General features: G+C 37.2%; 2 protein-coding genes and 1 long non-coding RNA gene across 3 annotated transcripts; 2 read left to right on the top strand and 1 right to left on the bottom strand.

The window, feature by feature from the left end:
* The first annotated feature begins 315 nt into the window (after positions 1–315).
* LOC115928598 lies at positions 316–1,558 on the top strand. The gene is made up of 3 exons (XR_004066099.1): positions 316–440; positions 764–1,003; positions 1,518–1,558. It is a non-coding gene; the product is annotated as an uncharacterized LOC115928598 (long non-coding RNA).
* Positions 1,559–6,982: 5,424 nt separating this feature from the next.
* On the bottom strand, positions 6,983–10,322 carry LOC100892571. Its single transcript, XM_011664169.2, has 4 exons — positions 9,856–10,322; positions 9,327–9,744; positions 8,307–8,536; positions 6,983–8,252 (listed from the first exon to the last, which is right to left on the bottom strand). The coding sequence occupies exons 1-4, from the start codon at positions 10,178–10,180 to the stop codon at positions 7,609–7,611; spliced, it is 1,617 nt and encodes a 538-aa protein (XP_011662471.2). The 5' UTR covers positions 10,181–10,322; the 3' UTR covers positions 6,983–7,608.
* A 9,373-nt stretch (positions 10,323–19,695) lies between these two features.
* On the top strand, positions 19,696–21,318 carry LOC100892641. The gene is made up of 2 exons (XM_003728639.3): positions 19,696–20,089; positions 20,236–21,318. The coding sequence occupies exons 1-2, from the start codon at positions 19,930–19,932 to the stop codon at positions 21,195–21,197; spliced, it is 1,122 nt and encodes a 373-aa protein (XP_003728687.2). The 5' UTR covers positions 19,696–19,929; the 3' UTR covers positions 21,198–21,318.
* The last annotated feature ends 1,698 nt before the right edge of the window (positions 21,319–23,016 follow it).

The following is a 23,016-nucleotide window of genomic DNA, read 5'->3' as shown; positions in this document are numbered from 1 at the left end:
TGCACAGCGCCATGAGCGTCATAGCCTGGCGGATACCGGCTCTAAATAAATATTCATATTATTGTTATTATTATTTTTTAGTCGACTGGACGTCTCCTTTTTTTTTCATGATTTCATCCGCGCTGTAAGTAGTCAAACATGATTCCATTCTTGTAAAATATGTATTGATGTAATTTGACAAAATTTCTGTTATCTTGCAGATGATGAAACCCCTATTCTGAACTGCCCAAATATATCTTCTACTACGGATGAGGGACTCAATTCTTCATCTACTGTTCTGCTGAGTTCAACTGCAACTGATAATGTGGATTTTGATCTAGATGTGAATTGCTCCCATTCATCTGAAGATATATTTGTGATCGGGGACACCACTGTGAAATGTTCATCTTCAGATGCTGCAGGAAACACTGAAACTTGCCTTCTAGTTGTCACAGTATCAGGTCTGAATATGATTATTCTTGATGTCTAAAAGTTCTTTCACCGATCCGGTTTTGGATTATGGGATATGTAATATTTGTTAAAAGATGATTCCTTCTGAATCATGTGAACTTCTTATTAAGAATTTAAAGGGTTTTTGCTCAATTGAACATGTTGTTTTTATGAATAACACTCTGTTCATTAGGTAAAATTTATCGTACAATTTTTAATCGACCGGAAGTCTGTTCCTTTACATTATTTTCATCACCTGGAAGTCGACATACATGATTCCATTCTCGTAAATTATGTATTGATGTACTTTGACCGAATTTCTATTATCTTGCAGATGATGAAACCCCTATTCTGAACTGCCGAAATATATCCTCTACTACGGATAAGGGACTCAATTCGTCATCTACTGTTCTGCTGAGTTCAACTGCATTTGATAATGTGGATTTTGATCTAGATGTGAATTGCTCCCATTCATCTGAAGATATATTTGTGATCGGGGACACCACTGTGAACTGTTCATCTTCAGATGCTGCAGGAAACACTGACACTTGTCTTCTCGTTGTCACAGTAACAGGTGCGAATTTGTTATTCTTTATGTCTAAAAGTTCTTTCAACGAGCGGGTTTAAGATTTAGAATATTGAAAGATAATTTCTTTTGAATGATATGTTCTACAAATTAATTAATGTAAGAGTTTTAGCTCAATTTAACATGCTGTATCATATGAACAAAATTTTGTTCATAAAATGAATTGTATCTTACATTTATTCATTTATCTTTGACCTTAAAATTGCTCTAAGAACCCATCTCTTTCTAAACAGTTCAACGTAGCGTAATAATTTGTGTTGTCTTATTTTACTTCATTTTAGTTTAATGTTTGTGAGTTTAATATCCACAGCGCCATGAGCGTCATAGCCTGGCGGATACCGGCTCTAAATAAATATTCATATTATTGTTATTATTATTTTTTAGTCGACTGGACGTCTCCTTTTTTTTCATGATTTCATCCGCGCTGTAAGTAGTCAAACATGATTCCATTCTTGTAAAATATGTATTGATGTAATTTGACAAAATTTCTGTTATCTTGCAGATGATGAAACCCCTATTCTGAACTGCCCAAATATATCTTCTACTACGGATGAGGGACTCAATTCTTCATCTACTGTTCTGCTGAGTTCAACTGCAACTGATAATGTGGATTTTGATCTAGATGTGAATTGCTCCCATTCATCTGAAGATATATTTGTGATCGGGGACACCACTGTGAAATGTTCATCTTCAGATGCTGCAGGAAACACTGAAACTTGCCTTCTAGTTGTCACAGTATCAGGTCTGAATATGATTATTCTTGATGTCTAAAAGTTCTTTCACCGATCCGGTTTTGGATTATGGGATATGTAATACTTGTTAAAAGATGATTCCTTCTGAATCATGTGAACTTCTTATTAAGAATTTAAAGGGTTTTTGCTCAATTTAACATGTTGTTTTTATTAATAACACTCTGTTCATTAGGTAAAATTTATCGTACAATTTTTAATCGACCGGAAGTCTGTTCCTTTACATTATTTTTATCACCTGGAAGTCGACATACATGATTCCATTCTCGTAAATTATGTATTGATGTACTTTGACCGAATTTCTATTATCTTGCAGATGATGAAACCCCTATTCTGAACTGCCCAAATATATCCTCTACTACGGATAAGGGACTCAATTCGTCATCTACTGTTCTGCTGAGTTCAACTGCAACTGATAATGTGGATTTTGATCTAGATGTGAATTGCTCCCATTCATCTGAAGATATATTCCTGATCGGGGACACCACTGTGAACTGTTCATCTTCAGATGCTGCAGGAAACACTGACACTTGTCTTCTCGTTGTCACAGTAACAGGTGTGAATTTGTTATTCTTTATGTCTAAAAGTTCTTTCAACGAGCGGGTTTAAGATTTAGAATATTGAAAGATAATTTCTTTTGAATGATATGTTCTACAAATTAATTAATGTAAGAGTTTTAGCTCAATTTAACATGCTGTATCATATGAACAAAATTCTGTTCATAAAATGAATTGTATCTTACATTTATTCATTTATCCATGACCTTAAAATTGCTCTAAGAACCCATCTCTTTCTAAACAGTTCAACGTAGCGTAATAATTTGTGTTGTCTTAGTTTACTTCATTTTAGTTTAATGTTTGTGAGTATAATATGCACAGCGCCATGAGCGTCATAGCTTGGCGGATACCGGCTCTAAATAAATATTCATATTATTGTTATTATTATTTTTTAGTCGACTGGACGTCTCCTTTTTTTTTCATGATTTCATCCGCGCTGTAAGTAGTCAAACATGATTCCATTCTTGTAAAATATGTATTGATGTAATTTGACAAAATTTCTGTTATCTTGCAGATGATGAAACCCCTATTCTGAACTGCCCAAATATATCTTCTACTACGGATGAGGGACTCAATTCTTCATCTACTGTTCTGCTGAGTTCAACTGCAACTGATAATGTGGATTTTGATCTAGATGTGAATTGCTCCCATTCATCTGAAGATATATTTGTGATCGGGGACACCACTGTGAAATGTTCATCTTCAGATGCTGCAGGAAACACTGAAACTTGCCTTCTAGTTGTCACAGTATCAGGTCTGAATATGATTATTCTTGATGTCTAAAAGTTCTTTCACCGATCCGGTTTTGGATTATGGGATATGTAATATTTGTTAAAAGATGATTCCTTCTGAATCATGTGAACTTCTTATTAAGAATTTAAAGGGTTTTTGCTCAATTGAACATGTTGTTTTTATGAATAACGCTCTGTTCATTAGGTAAAATTTATCGTACAATTTTTAATCGACCGGAAGTCTGTTCCTTTACATTATTTTCATCACCTGGAAGTCGACATACATGATTCCATTCTCGTAAATTATGTATTGATGTACTTTGACCGAATTTCTATTATCTTGCAGATGATGAAACCCCTATTCTGAACTGCCCAAATATATCCTCTACTACGAATAAGGGACTGAATTCGTCATCTACTGTTCTGCTGAGTTCAACTGCAACTGATAATGTGGATTTTGATCTAGATGTGATTTGCTCTCATTCATCTGAAGATATATTCCTGATCGGGGACAACACTGTGAACTGTTCATCTTCAGATGCTGCAGGAAACACTGACACTTGTCTTCTCGTTGTCACAATAACAGGTGTGAATTTGTTATTTTTCATGTCTAAAAGTTCTTTTAACGAGGGGGTTTAAGATTTAAAATGTTCAAAGATGTATTCTTTTGAATGATGTGTTCTACAAATTAATAATTGTAAGAGTTTTAGCTCAATTTAACATGCTGTATCATATAAACAAAATTTTGTTCATGAAATGAAATGTATCTTACATTTATTCATTTATCCATGACTTCAAAATTGCTCTAAGAACCCATCTCTTTCTAAACAGTTCAATGTAGCGTGATAATTTGTTTTGTCATAGTTTACTTTATTTCAGTTACGAAAGTGATATGTTTGTGATTATAATATGCACAGCGCCATGAGCGTCAGAGCCTGGCAAATACCGGCTCTAAATAAATATTCATATTATTGTTATTATTATTTTTTAGTCGACTGGACGTCTCCTTTTTTTCATGATTTCATCCGCTGTAAGTAGTCAAACATGATTCCATTCTTGTAAAATATGTATTGATGTAATTTGACAAAATGTCTGTTATCTTGCAGATGATGAAGCACCTATTCTGAACTGCCCAAACTTAACTTTTACTACGGATGAGGGATCTAATTCGTCATCTACTGTTCTGCTGAATTCAACTGCAACTGATAATGTGGATTTTGATCTAGATGTGAATTGCTCCCATTCATCTGAAGATATATTTGTGATCGGGGACACCACTGTGAAATGTTCATCTTCAGATGCTGCAGGAAACACTGAAACTTGCCTTCTAGTTGTCACAGTATCAGGTCTGAATATGATTATTCTTGATGTCTAAAAGTTCTTTCACCGATCCGGTTTTGGATTATGGGATATGTAATATTTGTTAAAAGATGATTCCTTCTGAATCATGTGAACTTCTTATTAAGAATTTAAAGGGTTTTTGCTCAATTGAACATGTTGTTTTTATGAATAACGCTCTGTTCATTAGGTAAAATTTATCGTACAATTTTTAATCGACCGGAAGTCTGTTCCTTTACATTATTTTCATCACCTGGAAGTCGACATACATGATTCCATTCTCGTAAATTATGTATTGATGTACTTTGACCGAATTTCTATTATCTTGCAGATGATGAAACCCCTATTCTGAACTGCCCAAATATATCCTCTACTACGAATAAGGGACTCAATTCGTCATCTACTGTTCTGCTGAGTTCAACTGCAACTGATAATGTGGATTTTGATCTAGATGTGATTTGCTCTCATTCATCTGAAGATATATTCCTGATCGGGGACAACACTGTGAACTGTTCATCTTCAGATGCTGCAGGAAACACTGACACTTGTCTTCTCGTTGTCACAGTAACAGGTGTGAATTTGTTATTTTTCATGTCTAAAAGTTCTTTTAACGAGGGGGTTTAAGATTTAAAATGTTCAAAGATGTATTCTTTTGAATGATGTGTTCTACAAATTAATAATTGTAAGAGTTTTAGCTCAATTTAACATGCTGTATCATATAAACAAAATTTTGTTCATGAAATGAAATGTATCTTACATTTATTCATTTATCCATGACTTCAAAATTGCTCTAAGAACCCATCTCTTTCTAAACAGTTCAATGTAGCGTGATAATTTGTTTTGTCATAGTTTACTTTATTTCAGTTACGAAAGTGATATGTTTGTGATTATAATATGCACAGCGCCATGAGCGTCAGAGCCTGGCAAATACCGGCTCTAAATAAATATTCATATTATTGTTATTATTATTTTTTAGTCGACTGGACGTCTCCTTTTTTTCATGATTTCATCCGCTGTAAGTAGTCAAACATGATTCCATTCTTGTAAAATATGTATTGATGTAATTTGACAAAATGTCTGTTATCTTGCAGATGATGAAGCACCTATTCTGAACTGCCCAAACTTAACTTTTACTACGGATGAGGGATCTAATTCGTCATCTACTGTTCTGCTGAATTCAACTGCAACTGATAATGTGGATTTTGATCTAGATGTGAATTGCTCCCATTCATCCGAAGATATATTCTTGATAGGGGACACCACTGTGAACTGTTCATCTTCAGATGCTGCAGGAAACACTGAAACTTGCCTTCTAGTTGTCACAGTATCAGGTCTGAATATGATTATTCTTTATGTCTAAAAGGTCTTTCACCGATCGGGTTTTGGATTATGGGGTATGTAATATTTGTTAAAAGATGATTCCTTCTGAATCATGTGAACTTCTTATTAGGAATTTAAAGGGTTTTTGCTCAATTGAACATGTTGTTTTTATGAACAACACTCTGTTCATTTTAGGCGTGACGTCAAATATGTCTTAGCATGCTGCACGCCGGGGGTTTGGATCGCACGCCAAAGGCATGCCCCTAATCTTCCAGACCTGGAGGGAGTAAGAGCACATTTTTGTTTTCGTCTTGGAAATTTGAAAATTATGCCGACCGATATTTCGTTCAGTAGGGGAAGGGGGGCGAGCGGGAATCACTTTTTTGTTGATCACCCTTTTATAGCAAAAGTTTTTTTTTTTTTGTATCAAAAACAAATTGAGGGGAGGGGTGGGTTTTTTTTCCTCCAAAACACGCACATTAAAAAAGAATAAGGGAGGGGTTAACACCCCCCTCCCCCCCCCCCCCCCCTGTATACGCGCCTGTCCTCGGCCAGTTTCATTGTTCCTCTTACGTAAGTTAGCTGTAGGTGGGCCGAGACTCAACTCTTTTCGCATACTCTATATATAGGTCTCAAATACTTTCAAATATTTCTGTGTCATTTTTGTTCGTATATTTTTCGTCAATACTTACAAACTATAATTGTCAAAATTTGCCAATACTGTACTTACAAACTATAACGTTTCCCTTATCATCTTCCGCTCTAGAATCCTATTTTTTATTTTTTTATTTGTTGAGTCCTTTTCACATTTTTCTTCAAGATTGATTCTGTTTTTGTATTAAAGGTATTCATGCTATTTTTGTTAAAATATAAATAAAAGAGAAAGTTTATTTTTTCTCTTTATATAATGTTGTCCACCTTCTTCTATACAATATGACGAGGGGCAAATGAGCTTTTAATAGCTTTACTTCCAAGTAAAAAATCCAAGTTAGTATTAAGTCTAAGCACCAGGTCTATGGGCAAACTATTTTTTAATTTTACGTGAGTCACTTGCCACTTCTTGGCCCAAACCAAATAATCAATCCAAAACCACTTGAAGGTCCACTCGACTAAAAAGAACACTAAAATCTGTGTAAAATTGAATTAATTTTCTACTTTTTTCTACTCTATGACTTGATTCACTTGATCCGCTTTTGCTCCGTACCACACATCCACACACAAGGGAGGAGAAAATAATTATTCAAACGATTTCATCATTTTCATTTTAGCAACCTTTAATAGTATTATGCATGAAATATATAACACTTGTCGATTATTTTTTATTTAATGTATACGTGCTCATTTCACAAATTATTATAGTAAACGTACATATAAATTACATGCATCTATTATCAATCGAACTTAACTCCATTATATGACATATACATTTATATTCAAATTACTATCCCTGCTATGACCCTGTTGTTATATTATTTGTGAAACAATCAAGTAAATAGTGTGATTCAATTACTCTCGGCAAGCCCATGGAAATGAGCCACCAAACCATGCATTGACTATCAGATTGGAGCTATTTTGTCTCGGCTATGCATTTTCAGATAAAATTTCTTGTTAAATGCCACACTTGAATCGCTATTAAATGTATTCAACTTTAACAATTCAATGAAATAAATCAACAAATAGCTTTCTTCAAAGCCGATTATCTAATTGAATTATCAAACAATGTTAGAGGAAAGAAAAGCATCTCCATGTTCGTTGATATGCTGAAATGTAAATCAACTTCAGATATTTGCAATATATACATCATATAGAATGCCTTATTTATGCATGAGAAATAATTCCCTGCGCCTGGAGAATCGTTATTTTCATGGGTGGTTGTAGGAGTTTACATGTTCATGTACCTATCGGTGAAACTTACGACGGTGGTCAGTTACGTCCTTCTGACTGTTAAATACATACGAGCACTCCGGAAAGCTGCACCTCCCAAGACCCTTCTCTCTAAACAGTGGTAGGTGTTCACAGGGAGGAGCACGAGGTACCAACAACGATTCTCCAAATGTCATGAAATGTCCAGGGTGCGTAGAACTTGGCTGTGGAGATGGAAAAGCACGCAAACAGTCCAGTAGCTCTGCTGAAACTCGAGGAGGCTTCCTTGCACAGTACAGACATTCTTCTCTCTTGCACTTCGTGAAAATGATCGTTCCAATGCGTCTGTCGATGTGCTGCATGCAGAAGTCGAAGTTGTCTTTGAAGTCGCTTTCTTTCAATGCCTTAGCCGATCCGCCGAGGACCCGCTTAACCTCAACATAGTCCTTGCCACATTCGGGAACATACCCGCTCGGTACACAGTGAACATTCACATCACTTCCATTGAATGTAAGATGATTCCAGTGGACGTCCCTGATTGATGAAGTTGCTGCGTCGAAGACCATATGTTCCTTTGTTAGCTTTTCTTGTGCAGACAGTCGTGCTTGTGCACATGGGGGAACTGCTTCTCCTTCCAAAGTCGAACGCAGGTATACCGATGATAACGCATGAGTACAAGGTGCCCAGAGATGTTCGATGGGGTTCAAGACCGAGTCCCCGGGGCAGTACGACGTGATGACGAGAGCGTCCAGATCGGCATCCTTGAAAAACCTCGAGTAGTAGAACATATTAGTGATATGATTCACATTGAAGTCTGGTCCGCCGTCAACAATCATGAATAGTACCGATTTATGTGAAGATTTCCTCTGTATAATCTGTGACATGTTATCCAGATGGGAAGCTATGTTGCATGCGGAACGCGGACTCCTCAAGAAGATTTCAGACGGGCCTGATTGGGGGGATCTGCAACAAGAAAAAAAGAAAAGACAGGACAAAATTAACACATTGATAACACTCATCAAACAAATTGTTATCAACAGCAAGTTAAAGGGCAATCCAGCCTTTACGTCAAGTTGTTATGAGGGGAAGCAGAAAATCAGAGAATCGGATTAATTAAAGTTTGAGCGAAAACGGATGAATATTGACAAAGTCACCTTTTTATTTTTATGTTTCATTATTAATGGGAGGACCTCGATATTCCTGCCAAATTTTGAAAAATAATCGTTACATCAATTTTAGCAATTTTAGAGATAATTAGCATTTTACGAAAAGGAGATTAATGATGTGCAAGATAAAAGTGATCATCCATCATTTATTTGGCTTGAAATAATTAAAAATGTATGAAAATAGGAATTGAATGTTGAAAGGAACATACTATCAAATTATTACTAAAAGCAATAAAACAAAACTTAAACAAACTAAAATTGTTTTTCTTTTTGTTTTACCAGACAGACAAAGCAAAAGTATGTGAACTACTACTCGGACAAATATTTGTTATTACCGTATGCGAAAATTATTTGTCTAATTAAAGGATCACTTGTATAGGTTAACAACATTATTATTATCTCAATTTATTTGACTTCTGAAATAGATTCATTTCATTGAAATGTTTGACGTATGCGCCTTTCCAGAAAACAATTTTAATTGAAAGATACCGATTTATATAGCGTACATGTAGATCGAGTGTTTGGCTATTTTGAAAACAAGATTGGCTCATGTTAAAGGGGCATTGGGATATTAAGAAGATACTCACACATAATGGTCTCTGCCAAGGTTGTCTTTGGTGAGAAGGGTGGATGGCTCGAGCTCAAGGTACCCAGAAGGCGTCAGTAAGTACCCAGGAGTGGGGAAGTCATGGTCGTAGTAGACTGGCTTGTCGTTGGTTGGGAATATTTTCCGGATTTTGATGCGTCGGTCCACGGCCAATGTAGTGTCGCCCACCTTGACTTTATTTTTGTTGTCGGCACTGTAGATCATGACCTCGTGGTTGTGTTTCGAGGCACACTCCATCAAGTACCGGACCCTGGCAGAGTAGAAGTGGCTGTTATCGTTCCCTTTTCTGGCCGAGTTCTCCTTCGCAGGCACCCTTGCTTCGATGAGTCCAGCATAAGACTTGGAGGCGTTACAAGATCTGTTTGGCGGCATCATCCAGCGAGCAACTGTTCGGTCACCTGTTCATGAACAGAAGAGAAGAGGGGGACGATTAAGATATAAAGACAATCAAATGCAACTCCCATCCCTTCGGTCATGTGTCACGTAAACATAGAACAAATGTTACTTACTCAAGTTTGGATGAGACTCTTGAAGACCAGGAACAGTCTCTTGCACGTGTTCCTTGATGTTCTTGATAGTAGACCCGCAAGTTCCTATGCTTTCCTGACGACGTCGATGCGCTCTGAACCCGTTGTCGGCGATGTATCGGGAAGCTGTCAGAATGACTTCGGGGAATTTATCTCGAACAGACGGTCGTCCTTTTTCTCTTTTTGGTGCCGAAGTGTCCCGGCGCTTCTTCCTCTTCCTCTCTGGGCCTGTGGTCGTTGAAAGCCAACTCAAATCCACTTGAGGAAGTGAGCTTGCAGCAGAATCCTTGGTATTATCCGTAAACATGACGAGAAGCTAGTACGAAGAACTTTATGAGCGATGTAACCAGCTTGATGTGACGTAGCGAAGTTGTAAACAGCGAAGTGTGTCGCTTTCGGAAAGGCGGCTGTTTAAATATAGGTGCAAGACAGTATTGTTTCCAAAACAATCCCACATCAGCCTGGCTGACATTATACTCCCCCGCCTCCCTCCCCTTTCCCCTTTGACCGTGTATTGTCCGTTACTTCCATTCAATACACTATTCTTTAGAATATGCGCCCATATGCCGGCGGGTTGGGCAAAGAAAATGTTGAATGTCCGAGTTACGTATAAACGGATATGTCATTGATATCTCTATTAATTCACTAAACTTTCATGTATATCATTGCTCTTCTGTCAAATGATTGACGGTGAGCATTTTACACAAATAATATGATGCTTTACTTCAATGAAACTCGATAAACATGTTCAATCACAATGTTAATGAAACGTAGATATACTAGGTGGCTAATGAGCCTAGATCTTTCTATCAAGTTCAGTTGAAGTTCCAGATATAGGTCTGCACATGTTGCAATATAAGCTCATAATCAGCTCAAACTTAAACACTTCAGTGTTTATACACCACTCAGCAGTGGCGTAATGAGCAAAAACGTATGGGGGGGCTGACAAAAAATAATTTTGGAATAAAAACAAATAGCGGAACGGAAAAAAGTACGAGAGATGAAATGGAGAAGGGGTTGAGAGAGTAAGCGAGAGAGAGGAGCAATCAGTTATCCTATCATCTTTTCGTTTGTTATTTTTCTCTCCTGTCACCAACCACCCCCCTCCCCTCCCCTCCCCCGCTCTGGTTTCTTCTTTTAATAGTTTCATTTTATCATGGTTATTATATTTCCGCTAAAGTATGTTTTGATCGGCTCTCGAATTTGCACGTTCGATAAATCTACGCTTGGTTGCATGTTTTTACCCGTTCCTTTCGAGAACCGTGGAGCGCCCTCACAGACGGGAATCTGGTAACCCTATGGTATGCCATCATTGCCATGTTCCCATAATAGGCAGGTTAATGACGTCTTAATTTACAAGCCTAAAGTTGCCATTCCCTGCCATTAATTCACTAAACTAATGAACGTACAATTTATTTTGATGAAACGGAGCTCTACAATCAAAATCAAAACTTTTACTTTCTATATTTTGTGTACAGTAATATTATTCTCATTTCGACACTATCAGCCGCGCATTCTCTATATTCGTTCTCTATGATAAATATAAGGCATATGTGTTGATCATCAGGGATATGTTATAAACATTTATCTCAAAGAAGGAATGATGCTGGCTTGCAAGCAAATGGCAGAATATAAAAAAATATGAAAAATGAAGATGGAAAACGACATTGACGGATAGGCAGAGAGACAGAGACAGAGACAGAGACAGACTTAGATAGATACACTGTAAAAAAAATAATAGTCGAAATAACTCAATAAAATTGAGGAAAAGAATTGCCTTATTTTTATTAAGTAAATATTACCTACGGCATCTTAAGTAGAATTTACTTATTTTGCTGAATAAATTTTTACTCAGTTAAATCGAGTTACATTAACGTAAATAATTTAAGTATTGTAATCATTTTAGATAATTAAAAAAAAGCTATGATAGGATTACATATTGCACGATTTGGTACCCATCTAATCTAACAAGTAACATCCACTAATCATTCACTACTTCTATTTAAGATTAATCACTAATCACTAACACTACTTCTATTTAAGATTTAACCGTATATATATATCTACCACCATCACAAACTATTACATACGCTTCAATTCGACACATATTGAAAGGCTCCAAATTTTATATATACTTGATCGTAGCATCTTAAAAGGAAAATTGGTTGACAATTTCCTGAAATATCAAGTTTTTATTTGTTTTGAACTGGGTAACAATTAAAAATTGTCTTGTCTTTGCTTAGCCATGTTAAATGAATTAGTAAATGTTTTAAAGTCCTTAAATTTTCATTCAACCACAAAAAATAATTGTTTTATTTAAAAAAGAGTTTAATTTGGTCTTAATGAATATTCATAAATTATGTAAATATTTCTATTACGCACTGCATCGGTCCTTACTTTAAAAAGATAAGAATAATCAACATAAATTGTTTGAGTAATACGTATAATTTCTGATATTTGAGTTAAAATTACTCAATTAATACAAGCTGAAATTACTTAAAGTTCTTATGTATTTGATTTTACTTAAATATTCCACGTATGTTCTACTAAATTGAAAGTTTGAGTTAGCAAGACTTAAATTTAGTGTGTAAGTGGCAAAACTAATGTTTTCAAGTAAATTCTACATGGGCAAAATACGTAAAAATTACCAATGAACAAATTCTTTTTTACAGTGTAGAGACAGAGAGAGAGGGAAAAAAAGAGGAAGAGAGAGAGAGAGAGAGTGAGAGAGAGAAATAAAGAGAGAGAGGGCCGGGGTAGTAAGATTGACGAAGTTTGTACAGTAATATTCTTCTCATTTCGAAATCAGCCGTTCGTTCCGTTTTTTCCTTCTTTGTATCAAGGATATAAATGGTATAAAGATTTTTCTCAAAATCAAAAGGAATAATTTTGGAATAAAAACAAATAGCGGAACGGAAAAAAGTACGAGAGATTTAATGGAGAAGGGGTTGAGAGAGTAAGCGAGAGAGAGGAGCAATCAGTTATCCTATCATCTTTTCGTTTGTTATTTTTCTCTCCTGTCACCAACCACCCCCCCCTCCCCCGCTCTGGTTTCTTCTTTTAATAGTTTCATTTTATCATGGTTATTATATTTCCGCTAAAGTATGTTTTGATCGGCTCTCGAATTTGCACGTTCGATAAATCTACGCTTGGTTGCATGTTTTATAATCATGTGCTAATTATTTTGTATTGGATTTCGGGGTATCAAATGATCAAATGAAATTTTGCATGTTTAAGTGTTTATATAGTGTATTGTATTTATTAAACATCATTGATGTACATCAATATTCTGTTTATAGACATAGTTATAATCACTTTACAATGTAATGCAACAATCGATATATAAAACATAATATAAAACATTTACAACACCTTTCTAAATAAACAATAAGTCATGCAATACGAAATATGTAAATGAGAACTAAAACAAAAGCATAAGATTGTACACGACTACTTTGTTATAACATATAGTATCTAAAAATTACCCCTCATTGCAATTATGTTTTTGGTGAACAAAGAAAAACTATCTATTACAACTTCATTATCTAATCTCATTATAAATATGAATTTTTCTTGACTATCCAAATTACAAACATTTTCTTCCAGATTACTAAAAAAGTATTTGTGTTTAGTGGTTTCCCAGTGTATTAACATTCATCTCCGTCCTCTCTCTTTTCCTTTCTTAGCCTTTCTTCCCTCTCGATCACTCCTATTGTTTCATTTCGTATTGATTATTTCTGAGCTAGTAAATATGATACCCATCTTCCTTCCCTTGCATGTATGTCAACTTAAACTATAAACACGCAATTAATGTTGATATTCTTGTTTCCCTGTTAAATACATTTTTGTCAGTATCTAATTTCGATTCTTTCACTCAAAATCTATCACAATCACTAACATTATGGCGCATAATATATGAACGCAACGTAGCCAGAGCGTGAAAGCCTAGTTGATTAGTTAAAAGAGAGGGAATGGAGGGGGGGGGGGGGGTCGATGAACAAAGGGGAAGCGTTGTCCGTGAATTGTTCGTGACATCTAATCAATATACTACTATTCACCATATAGGCCGGCGGGGTTGGGCAAAGGCAACATTTAATGTCCGCGATCCCATTGTTACCTCTATACTATAAGCCGACCAAAATATCTAATTACATATAGATAGGCACAAACCCTCAGAACATATTTTAAGGGTTTATTGTGTCAATTATAATTACGTATTTTGATAAGCTCTCGAGTTTGTACGTTCTATAAGTCTGAAGTCGGTTGTATGTTTATAATCTTTGGGGAATTTTTGTATTGGTTTCTGGGGTAACAAATGATCAAATAGAAATCAATGGAATTCAAAATCAACGTTTGCGTGTTTAAGTGTTTATAAAGTGTTACAGAAAGGTATTTGTGTTTAAGTGGTTTCCCAGTGTATTATTTCTTTGGTTTATTCATATCTTTCCTCTCTCTCTCTCTCTCTCTCTCTTTTCCTCTCTTTAGCTTTACTTCCCTCTTGATCACTCATATTGTTTCATTTCATATTGATTATTACTGAACTACTAATCAAATATGATACCCACCTTCCTTCCCTTGCATTAACGTCAACTTAAACTATAAACAAGCAAATAATGTAGTTCTTGTTAAACTGTTAAATACGTTTTTGTCATTATCAAATTTCGATTCCTTTGCTCAAAATCATTTAAAATCACGAACATAGTATGACGCATAATATATGCACGCAACGTATAGCCATAGCGTGAAAGGCGAGTTTCATTATTTTAATAGAGAGGGGAGGGGGGTGGGGGGGGGGGGGGTGGTGCCGTATTGATTATTTCGGAACTAGTAAATATTATACCCATCTTCCTTCCCTTGCATTTATGTCAACTTAAACTATAAACAAGCTATTCATGTTTTTGTTCTTGTTTCTCTGTTAAATACTTTGTTGTCATTATCTAATTTCGATTATTTTACTCAAAATCTATCTCAATCACTAACATGATATGGCGCATAATTTATGAATGCAACTTAGCCATAGCGTGAAAGACTAGTTTATTAGTTTAAAAGAGAGGGAGTGGGAGGGAGGTCGAAGAACAAAAGGGAAGTGGCGTCCCGTGTATTGTTCGCTGGTCAATATGAGAGGGCGTTTTTTCCCACATTTCGATAGATGTATTGTAGTTATTCATATAATAATATTATTAGGCCTATAGTAGTCCTATTCATAAAGACCTATTCCTTTTAAATTAAATATGCGATTCGCCGTGTTTCACTTGGCTACAAATAACCGACCTTACTCTAAACTGTGGAAGTATAAAAGTATGCATTGATAAAAGAAGTTGGTAATTCTTCTCCCCTACAATTACCAGTGCCTTATCATTCATCAACTTGACCAATTTAGCGAATAATTCATGTATGGACCTCCTCTTTTATGAAACACTTATCTCAGCTTATCTCAGGACCCTACCCTTAGAGGAACAAATGAATGTAAAGAAGTATCTACTCTGGAAGATTACTGTTTTGAAAGAAGAGGATGTAGGATAATTGACCGAGCTTTAGCAGAAGACAATCATTGTCATTGACAATCGGGGAATGAATGGAGGTATCGACCGATCTGCGCGTGCGGAGGTGCTTGCGCATTTTGTATTGTGAGTGTATTGAAAAGGAAAGATGTGAAGCTTCACCAAAATAAGACGGCAATTTCCCTCAAAAATAACAGACCCTAATTTTCGTATTGAAGAACAAAACTTATATTTTTAGAAAGAAAAAAGTCTGATCTTTCATTTTTACATTGACAAAAAATCACGAAAATTACTGAATGAGGCGCAATGGTAGGCGAAAGTAGAAAGCACCGCCAAATTTTCCATTACTGGCAATGTAACCGAAATCGCTCCGTCACAGGGGAAATAATCGCTGTGCGCGGGCTCGCTTTCAAAGGGTTAAACTATAAACAAGCAATATAATGTAGTTCTTGTTAAACCGTTAAATACTTTTTTGTCATAATCAAATTTCGATTATTTGCTCAAAATCTATCTCAATCACTAACATAATATGGCGCATAATTTATGAATGCAACTTAGCCATAGCGTGAAAGACTAGTTTATTAGTTTAAAAGAGAGGGAGTGGGAGGGGGGTCGAAGAACAAAAGGGAAGTGGCGTCCCGTGTATTGTTCGTGACATCCAATCAATACTGTACTGTTTAATGTTCGCGATCCCATTATTACCTCTATGTACTATAAGCCTGCCAAAACATCTAATTACACATAGCTAATGGATCGGCGGCCTTGGATAAACGGTGTGACTGACAAAAGTGAAAGGAGCATTTGGTCGGCTTTCAAACTATTTAATACAAGCCATTAACGCTATACTCTGAAATGAAGATCATGGACGAATATAGTTTTTGATGGAAAGACGGAATACATGTACTATAGCATTGTTCTTCTGTCAAATGATTGACAATTTAAGGAACATTTCACACACATAATATGATGCATTTACTTCAATGAAACTAGATAAACATGTTTAATCACAATGTTGATGAAAAAGTAGATATTATTATGGTCATAATCGTAAATGTGGCTAATGTGCCTCTATATCTTTCTAACTAATGAATCGGTGTAGTTCCAGATATAGGCCTGCATATGTTGCAATTATATAGCAAATGTTATGTTATCTTATTTTCGCAATTTGCGCCGGGCTTCCAAGTTTTCCAATGATTGTTCTCAGGATATATTGTTTTGTTGCACCTATCATTTATATACTCCACCTAGCATCCACTCACATTCGGATACCAACATTTATTCAATACGTTCTTTATCGAACCATAATACATAAAGTGATCCAAAGCTGTGGAATCGTCTTCAGTTTTGGGGCAAAAAAGTCATTCTTTATCAAGCTTTAATAGAAAATAATATCTGGAGACAAAACTTTGAAAGACCCTTGGTTATTGTTTGTTCATCATATTTTCATGTGACTTGATTGTTTTACTAAATTTCCTCCCACGATCCCTTTCTTTTACTTTTGATTTCATTTATCTTCTTCGTCTTTCTTTTTCTCCTATTTTTTAATTCCATATTGTTCATTTCTGAACTCTAACTATGCTATTTATCTTCATTCGCTTGCATTTGTGTGAACTTAAACTATGAACTAGCAATATGATTGTGTTGTTCTTGTTTTCCTTTTTAATACCTTTTTGTTATCTATTTTCGATTCTTTTGCTCAGATATCTATCACAATCACTAATATAGCGCATAATATGTGAAAGCAACGTAGCCATAGCGTGAAAGGCTAGTTTATTCGTTTAATAGAGGTGAATGGGGGGGGGGGGGGGGTCGAAGAACAAAGGGCACGTGGTGTCCCATGTATTGTTCGTGACCTGCAATCAATAATGCCCCAGTATAGGACGGCGGGGTTGGGCAAAGGCAACGTTGAATGTCCGAGATTCCATTGTTACCTCTATACGGTATATTATAAGCCGACCAAAATATATAATTACATATAGGTGAGGCACAAACCCTCAAAACATAATTACATATAGGTGAGGCACATAATTACATAATTACATATAGGTGAGGCACAAACCCTCAAAACATAGATTTAAATACTGAAAATTATTATGGTCTGACGATAAATTAGGTTCTGATGAAATGAGTATGTATCACAAGAAAATCAAGCAATTTCAAGAGTAAAATATAGGGTACAAACAGTTTATTTAAGAGCCATCGGCTCAATATAATTAAACATGCAAATAACTGACAAAAATAAAATGATTCCGAATCACTGTGAACTTAGATAGGAGTATATCCTATCACTGTTTATGTCGTCTTGGTACTCAATTATATCACAATATAATTCTCCATATTTCCAAAGGAAAAATAGATTACCTGATGACCAGGTCATCCTTCGAGGTATAACATACAGTTAATCTCCCACCGACTCTAGCCCGGTCTTTATATAAAAAGTATACTGTTGTGGGTTAAAGAGTCCCGATTTAGAGTTCGTAAATACCACCTCTTCCTGTTTCTGAATAGGCGAAACGAAATACTCTGGTGTATGTAGTAACCCGGTGCGATATGATGCATGACCTGCTAAGCCTGACCGGTGTACGACAGCACTGGGCGTTGACTCAACGACTTGACGCGAGTAGGTTGCCTGAGCGTGTCGACTACGAACACATGTCCATTCACTGATGGTGCCTAGGGTTATGGCTACGAGCCCAGCTTGTCCAGTTCAGATGTTCAAATGATGATCCAAGTTGAGGCGAGGGCTGATGAGGCTTCTACCACGTCGGCCTGTGCTGCCTGGTTCTTGCCTGGTCCCATAGTATAGGGAAAGTCTATGCCAGCAACAGCATGCTTATAGCCTGTGGCTGTAACTTTTACCTTCGTGGCCAACACCCCTCATTCACTCCCCAAAGTCAGACCAAATTCTGAAAGGTCTGCTCCTCTCGAGATCTCATGTGCAATCTGATTAAACTACCCTAAATCTCTAATCCACGTTGGCTCTCTCAATAGTAACCTCTTTAACATTCTTTGTATTCCTCTCATGCCAAAACTGTCCATCCAAATTCCTTTTACTGAATCCTCTATACAAAACTTTCCTATTAACATTCTCCTCATCCTTTCCCCACACACAGACAAAGACAGACACCTGCTCTACTAGAGACCCAAGTTAGTTGACCTAGTAAATCCAAGTTAGTTGACCTAGTAAATTGCTACCAACAACATCTATTCATCTAACACCTGTCCATTACATTCTCTGTCTAAAAAAGAAATCCTAGTCACATTGTGACAGGGGGGTCGAAGAACAAAGGGCACGTGGTGTCCCATGTATTGTTCGTGACCTGCAATCAATAATGCCCCAGTATAGGACGGCGGGGTTGGGCAAAGGCAACGTTGAATGTCCGAGATTCCATTGTTACCTCTATACGGTATATTATAAGCCGACCAAAATATATAATTACATATAGGTGAGGCACAAACCCTCAAAACATATCTTCTTGGATGAGGTGTCTTGTACATTATATGCTCACTTTTAAATCAACACGAATACAATGTTTATAGCTCATAATCAGCTCAAAGCTAAGCACTTGACTTTTAAATTAACACGAATAAAATGTTTATAGCTCATAATCAGCTCAAAGTTAAGCACTTGACTTTTAAATTAACACGAATAAAATGTTTATAGCTCATAATCAGCTCAAAGTTAAGCACTTGAGTGTTTATACATGAACATCACTCAGATTTTTAAACATTTTGTTAAGTTTGTGGATAACTTAAACACGAAATAAAAACATATGATTTATAATAAACACGTCATGATTGTTATATATCGTTATAATGTATCAATCTTCAACTTGAAAATGTTCTATCGATCATCAGTTTGATACGAGTTGAAACTTGAGTTATTCAAAATCAAATGTTTTTTAACGCCTAGGCAAGTATCACTGCCCCCGTGTCAATTGCTTGAAAGTGCGGATCTTCCGCAAAAAATATGATGCATTAATTAACTTAAATGAAACTCAAACAGCGTGACTGTTTCCATCAAAATGTAGGTGATGGTCATTATTATATGTGGGAAGGTTACTAATGTTGAAAAATGGGTACGTCATCGCCTTTTCTTTTTAAAGTTTTGTTTTAATCTTTCTAACTTTTTAATAGTCTTCATCCATTTTCCTCGAACGTTCAGTGATATGCTTATAAGATTTTTTCGGCTTCAGCTTTGAACGGTGCATACAAGTTTTGGTATTCAATCTCCTTTAATTAGCGTGCAGAAACACGTGAACCGACTGCATTGCGGCCTAATCAAAGGAACGATTGTTCAAAGAGCTCTGTAAAAAGAGGTGTGCAGACAAGAAAGTGATTATTACATCGTCCAATGGGGAAACAGACTACGTTAAATGGCATTGTTGTGCAACTGACCAATAAGCAACCGACCAATGATGTGTGTCGTGCACGTTCATTGGTTGATGGAATACCGGAAATTCGAAGAGAAAAACTGTATAAATTCCTAACGTTTTTTTCAAACTAATTCACATTAGAGTTCTACTCATATTACCGTCCAAATCTATCAACAAGTATGCTCAGTATAACCATCGAGTGGTTGGTCGGCAAGTGGAGAGGAACTATCGAAGACGTGGCCAGAAGCCGAATCTCCAACCAAGGGGAATTAAAAGTCGGGGAGGTGGTGCATATTGAGCACAGGCGAGGCCAGCATGAAGCCAGCATCGTCGCTTTAGGTGTGTATTTCTCTTTTTTGGAATTATTATATGTCAATATTATAGTATTATTGTAAGAGTTAACATGCAGTGAATATTATATCCGGCAGCTATGTAGTTTGGAATATTTCAACTTATGAATCTCTTTTCTTCTTTTACTCCCACAGAGAAACCGCGGATCCCGCAAGCCACCAAGACCAGGACGGCCGTCAACGCAATTCTTCGGCAGAAGCTGAGGCAGCCATCGAGGCTAAGGCGGCCGTCGAGGATAGTTCTACCAGTCGTCACAAGACCCGTCAACGTTAGCGACAGTGACACAGACAGCGACATCGCTGAAGACTTCATGGTGCACCAAGCTGACCAAACCTCCGACCAGTCGATGGATGTATACCACTTCAGCGACATGCCCGCGCTTTCTCCGACCCTCTCCGACCAGTCCGCCAACGAACCACTCCACCAAGCCCCCTCTCCGACTAATCACACCAACCCGATGAATAGCCACGCGTCCACCGACCAGTCTTTCGGCCTACCCACGCTTTCTCCAATTCCCTACTGCCAGTCCGTCGACGAAACCCTCCACCTAGCGACCATCGACCAGTCACCCGATGCACATAGCCACAGCTTGGAGGCTATAGTGCGACAACTCGCAACTCTCCAACAACAAAACAAAACGCTAATCCTTGAAGTCACCAATCTGAAGAGGGAGTTTCGGGCGATGAGCGGCCTCCAACGAAAGGAGCCACCGAAGTACTCCAAGCTCTCGGGCAATCAGGTGCTCATCGGGTCACCAGACGCCAACATCACAGTCGACAAGGTTGTATACGACCGATGCTGGGAGGCGACGACTAAGGCCAAAGACTTGGTAATCAGTCTGCTGAAGGTGGTCTACACAAAGGAAGAACTCGCCGCACACAACTTCAATGGCGGGGACGTCTGGACCGGCAGACAGATGGTCACCAAACGAGCGCTACGAGCCGACGATAGGTTTAAGGCCATCGTCGCCCAGGCAGAGGTCCAGTATCCCGGTGCCTTTGGGTCGTCTTTTCTGCAGAAGCAGCTACGTGATTCGGTGAACAATAAATGTAGAAAGGCTACACAGAGCCTACGATCCGCCATCTCCCTCCAGTAGGATTGTAATGCCACCACCTTTGTTTTAGGCCCAACACTGTGCTTGAATGCACATTGAATATTGTATTTATTTTCAGTGATAAAGTGTAAATAGTTGAAAATAAATTCAAATTCAAATTTAACAATTGTTTCGTTTGTGTTTTTATTGCAATTTTGTTAAAGACCAGTATAAGTCTCTTACCAGTTAAAGAGACTTATAAGTCTCATATCAGTATGAGAGACTAATACTGGTGTATTCAATGGAGTAGTTTTGCTGATTTGTTTAATAAGTTTAAGTTTAAGTCCATCTACGATTTTCCTTTTTCTCCCCATCTTTCTCACTCTCTCTCTTTCTATCTAAGATCTCTTTTTATTTCCTCTCTACCTCTCACACTCTCTCCATCAACGATCTTTTTTTTCCGCTCTACCTCTCTCTCTCTCTATATATATATATATATAAACGATCTTTTATTGAATACCTCTCTACGTCTCTCTTTCTTGCTCTATCTTCTTTATTTCCTCTCCACAGCCCCATCTCTATCTTCTCTTTTAATTTTCAATCTCTTATTTGCTCTCTATATCTCTCTCTCTATACGACCTTCTTTTGTTTCCCCTCTCTCTATACATATTATCTCTCTCTACCTTTTTTATTTCCTCTCTACACATCTATTTATCTCTCCAATCTTATCCTTTTAATTCCTCTCTATATCTAAATGACCTTCTTATATTTCCTCTCTATATCTCTCTCTCTCTGTCTTCGATCTTTTATTTCCTCTCTCTCTCTCTCTCTCTATCTTCTTTTATTTCCACCCAATATCTCTGTCTTCTGAATTTCCTCTCGACACCGTCCCCCTCCCCATCTCTATCTACGAGCTTCTTTTATTATACCTCTCTGCGTCTATGTCCAGTGTTAATTTTTTATTTTTTTTTATTTTTTTTTATTTATTTATTATTATTATTATTATTATTTTTTTTTTTTTTTTTTTTTTGGGGGGGGGGGGGGGGGAGGGGGGAGAGATGGCCCCCTCCCCTTGCGCTCAAGGGGGGGGGGATGCAATTTTTCAAATTTTCGAGGGCCCCCAAACAAAATTGTGCTCACTACCCCCCCCCCCTAAATATTTTCTCACGAATTGGGCCCCCTCCCCTGCCGCCGGCTGGATCCGCCCCTGTCTATGTCTCTATCTTCTCCTTTTATTTCATCTCTATACGTCTCTCTAAACGACCTTCTTTTATTTACTCTCTCTCTCTCTCTCTTACTCTATCTTCTTTTATTTCCACTCAATATCTCCGTCTTTTCTATTTCCTCTCTACATCTCCCCTCTCTATATACGATCTTCTCTACGTCTCTCTCTTGCTCTATCTTCTTTATTTCGTCTCGACACCGTCCCCCTCCCCATCTCTATCTACGAGCTTCTTTTATTACCTCTCTGCGTCTATTTCCAGTGGCGGATCCAGGGGGGGGGGGGGGGGTCGGGCCCCTCCCCTGGGAAAAAAACGTGATAAAACAAGTTCATTTAACTTTTAAGGGGGGAGATGGCCCCCTCTCCTGGCGTTTAAGGGGGGGGGGTGCGACTTTTCAAATTTGCGAGGGCCCCATAAAAATTGTGCTCCCCCCTCCTAAATATTTTCTCACGGATTGGGCCCCCTCCCCTGCCGCCGGCTGGATCCGCCACTGTCTATGTCTCTATCTTCTCCTTTTATTTCCTCTCTATACATCTCTCTCTATACGACCTTCTTTCATTTCATCTCTGTCTCTCTCTCTCTCTCTCACTCTATATATATATATATATATATATCTACCTTTTTTAAATTTCCTCTCTACACATCTCTTTCTCTCTCCA

Source organism: Strongylocentrotus purpuratus, unplaced genomic scaffold (genome assembly GCF_000002235.5).
Source record: "Strongylocentrotus purpuratus isolate Spur 01 unplaced genomic scaffold, Spur_5.0 spur5_scaffold_3, whole genome shotgun sequence".
Classification (NCBI taxonomy): domain Eukaryota; kingdom Metazoa; phylum Echinodermata; class Echinoidea; order Camarodonta; family Strongylocentrotidae; genus Strongylocentrotus; species Strongylocentrotus purpuratus.
The sequence above is the reverse complement of the archived record's forward strand: the minus strand, read 5'-3'. Positions and strand labels throughout refer to the sequence as shown.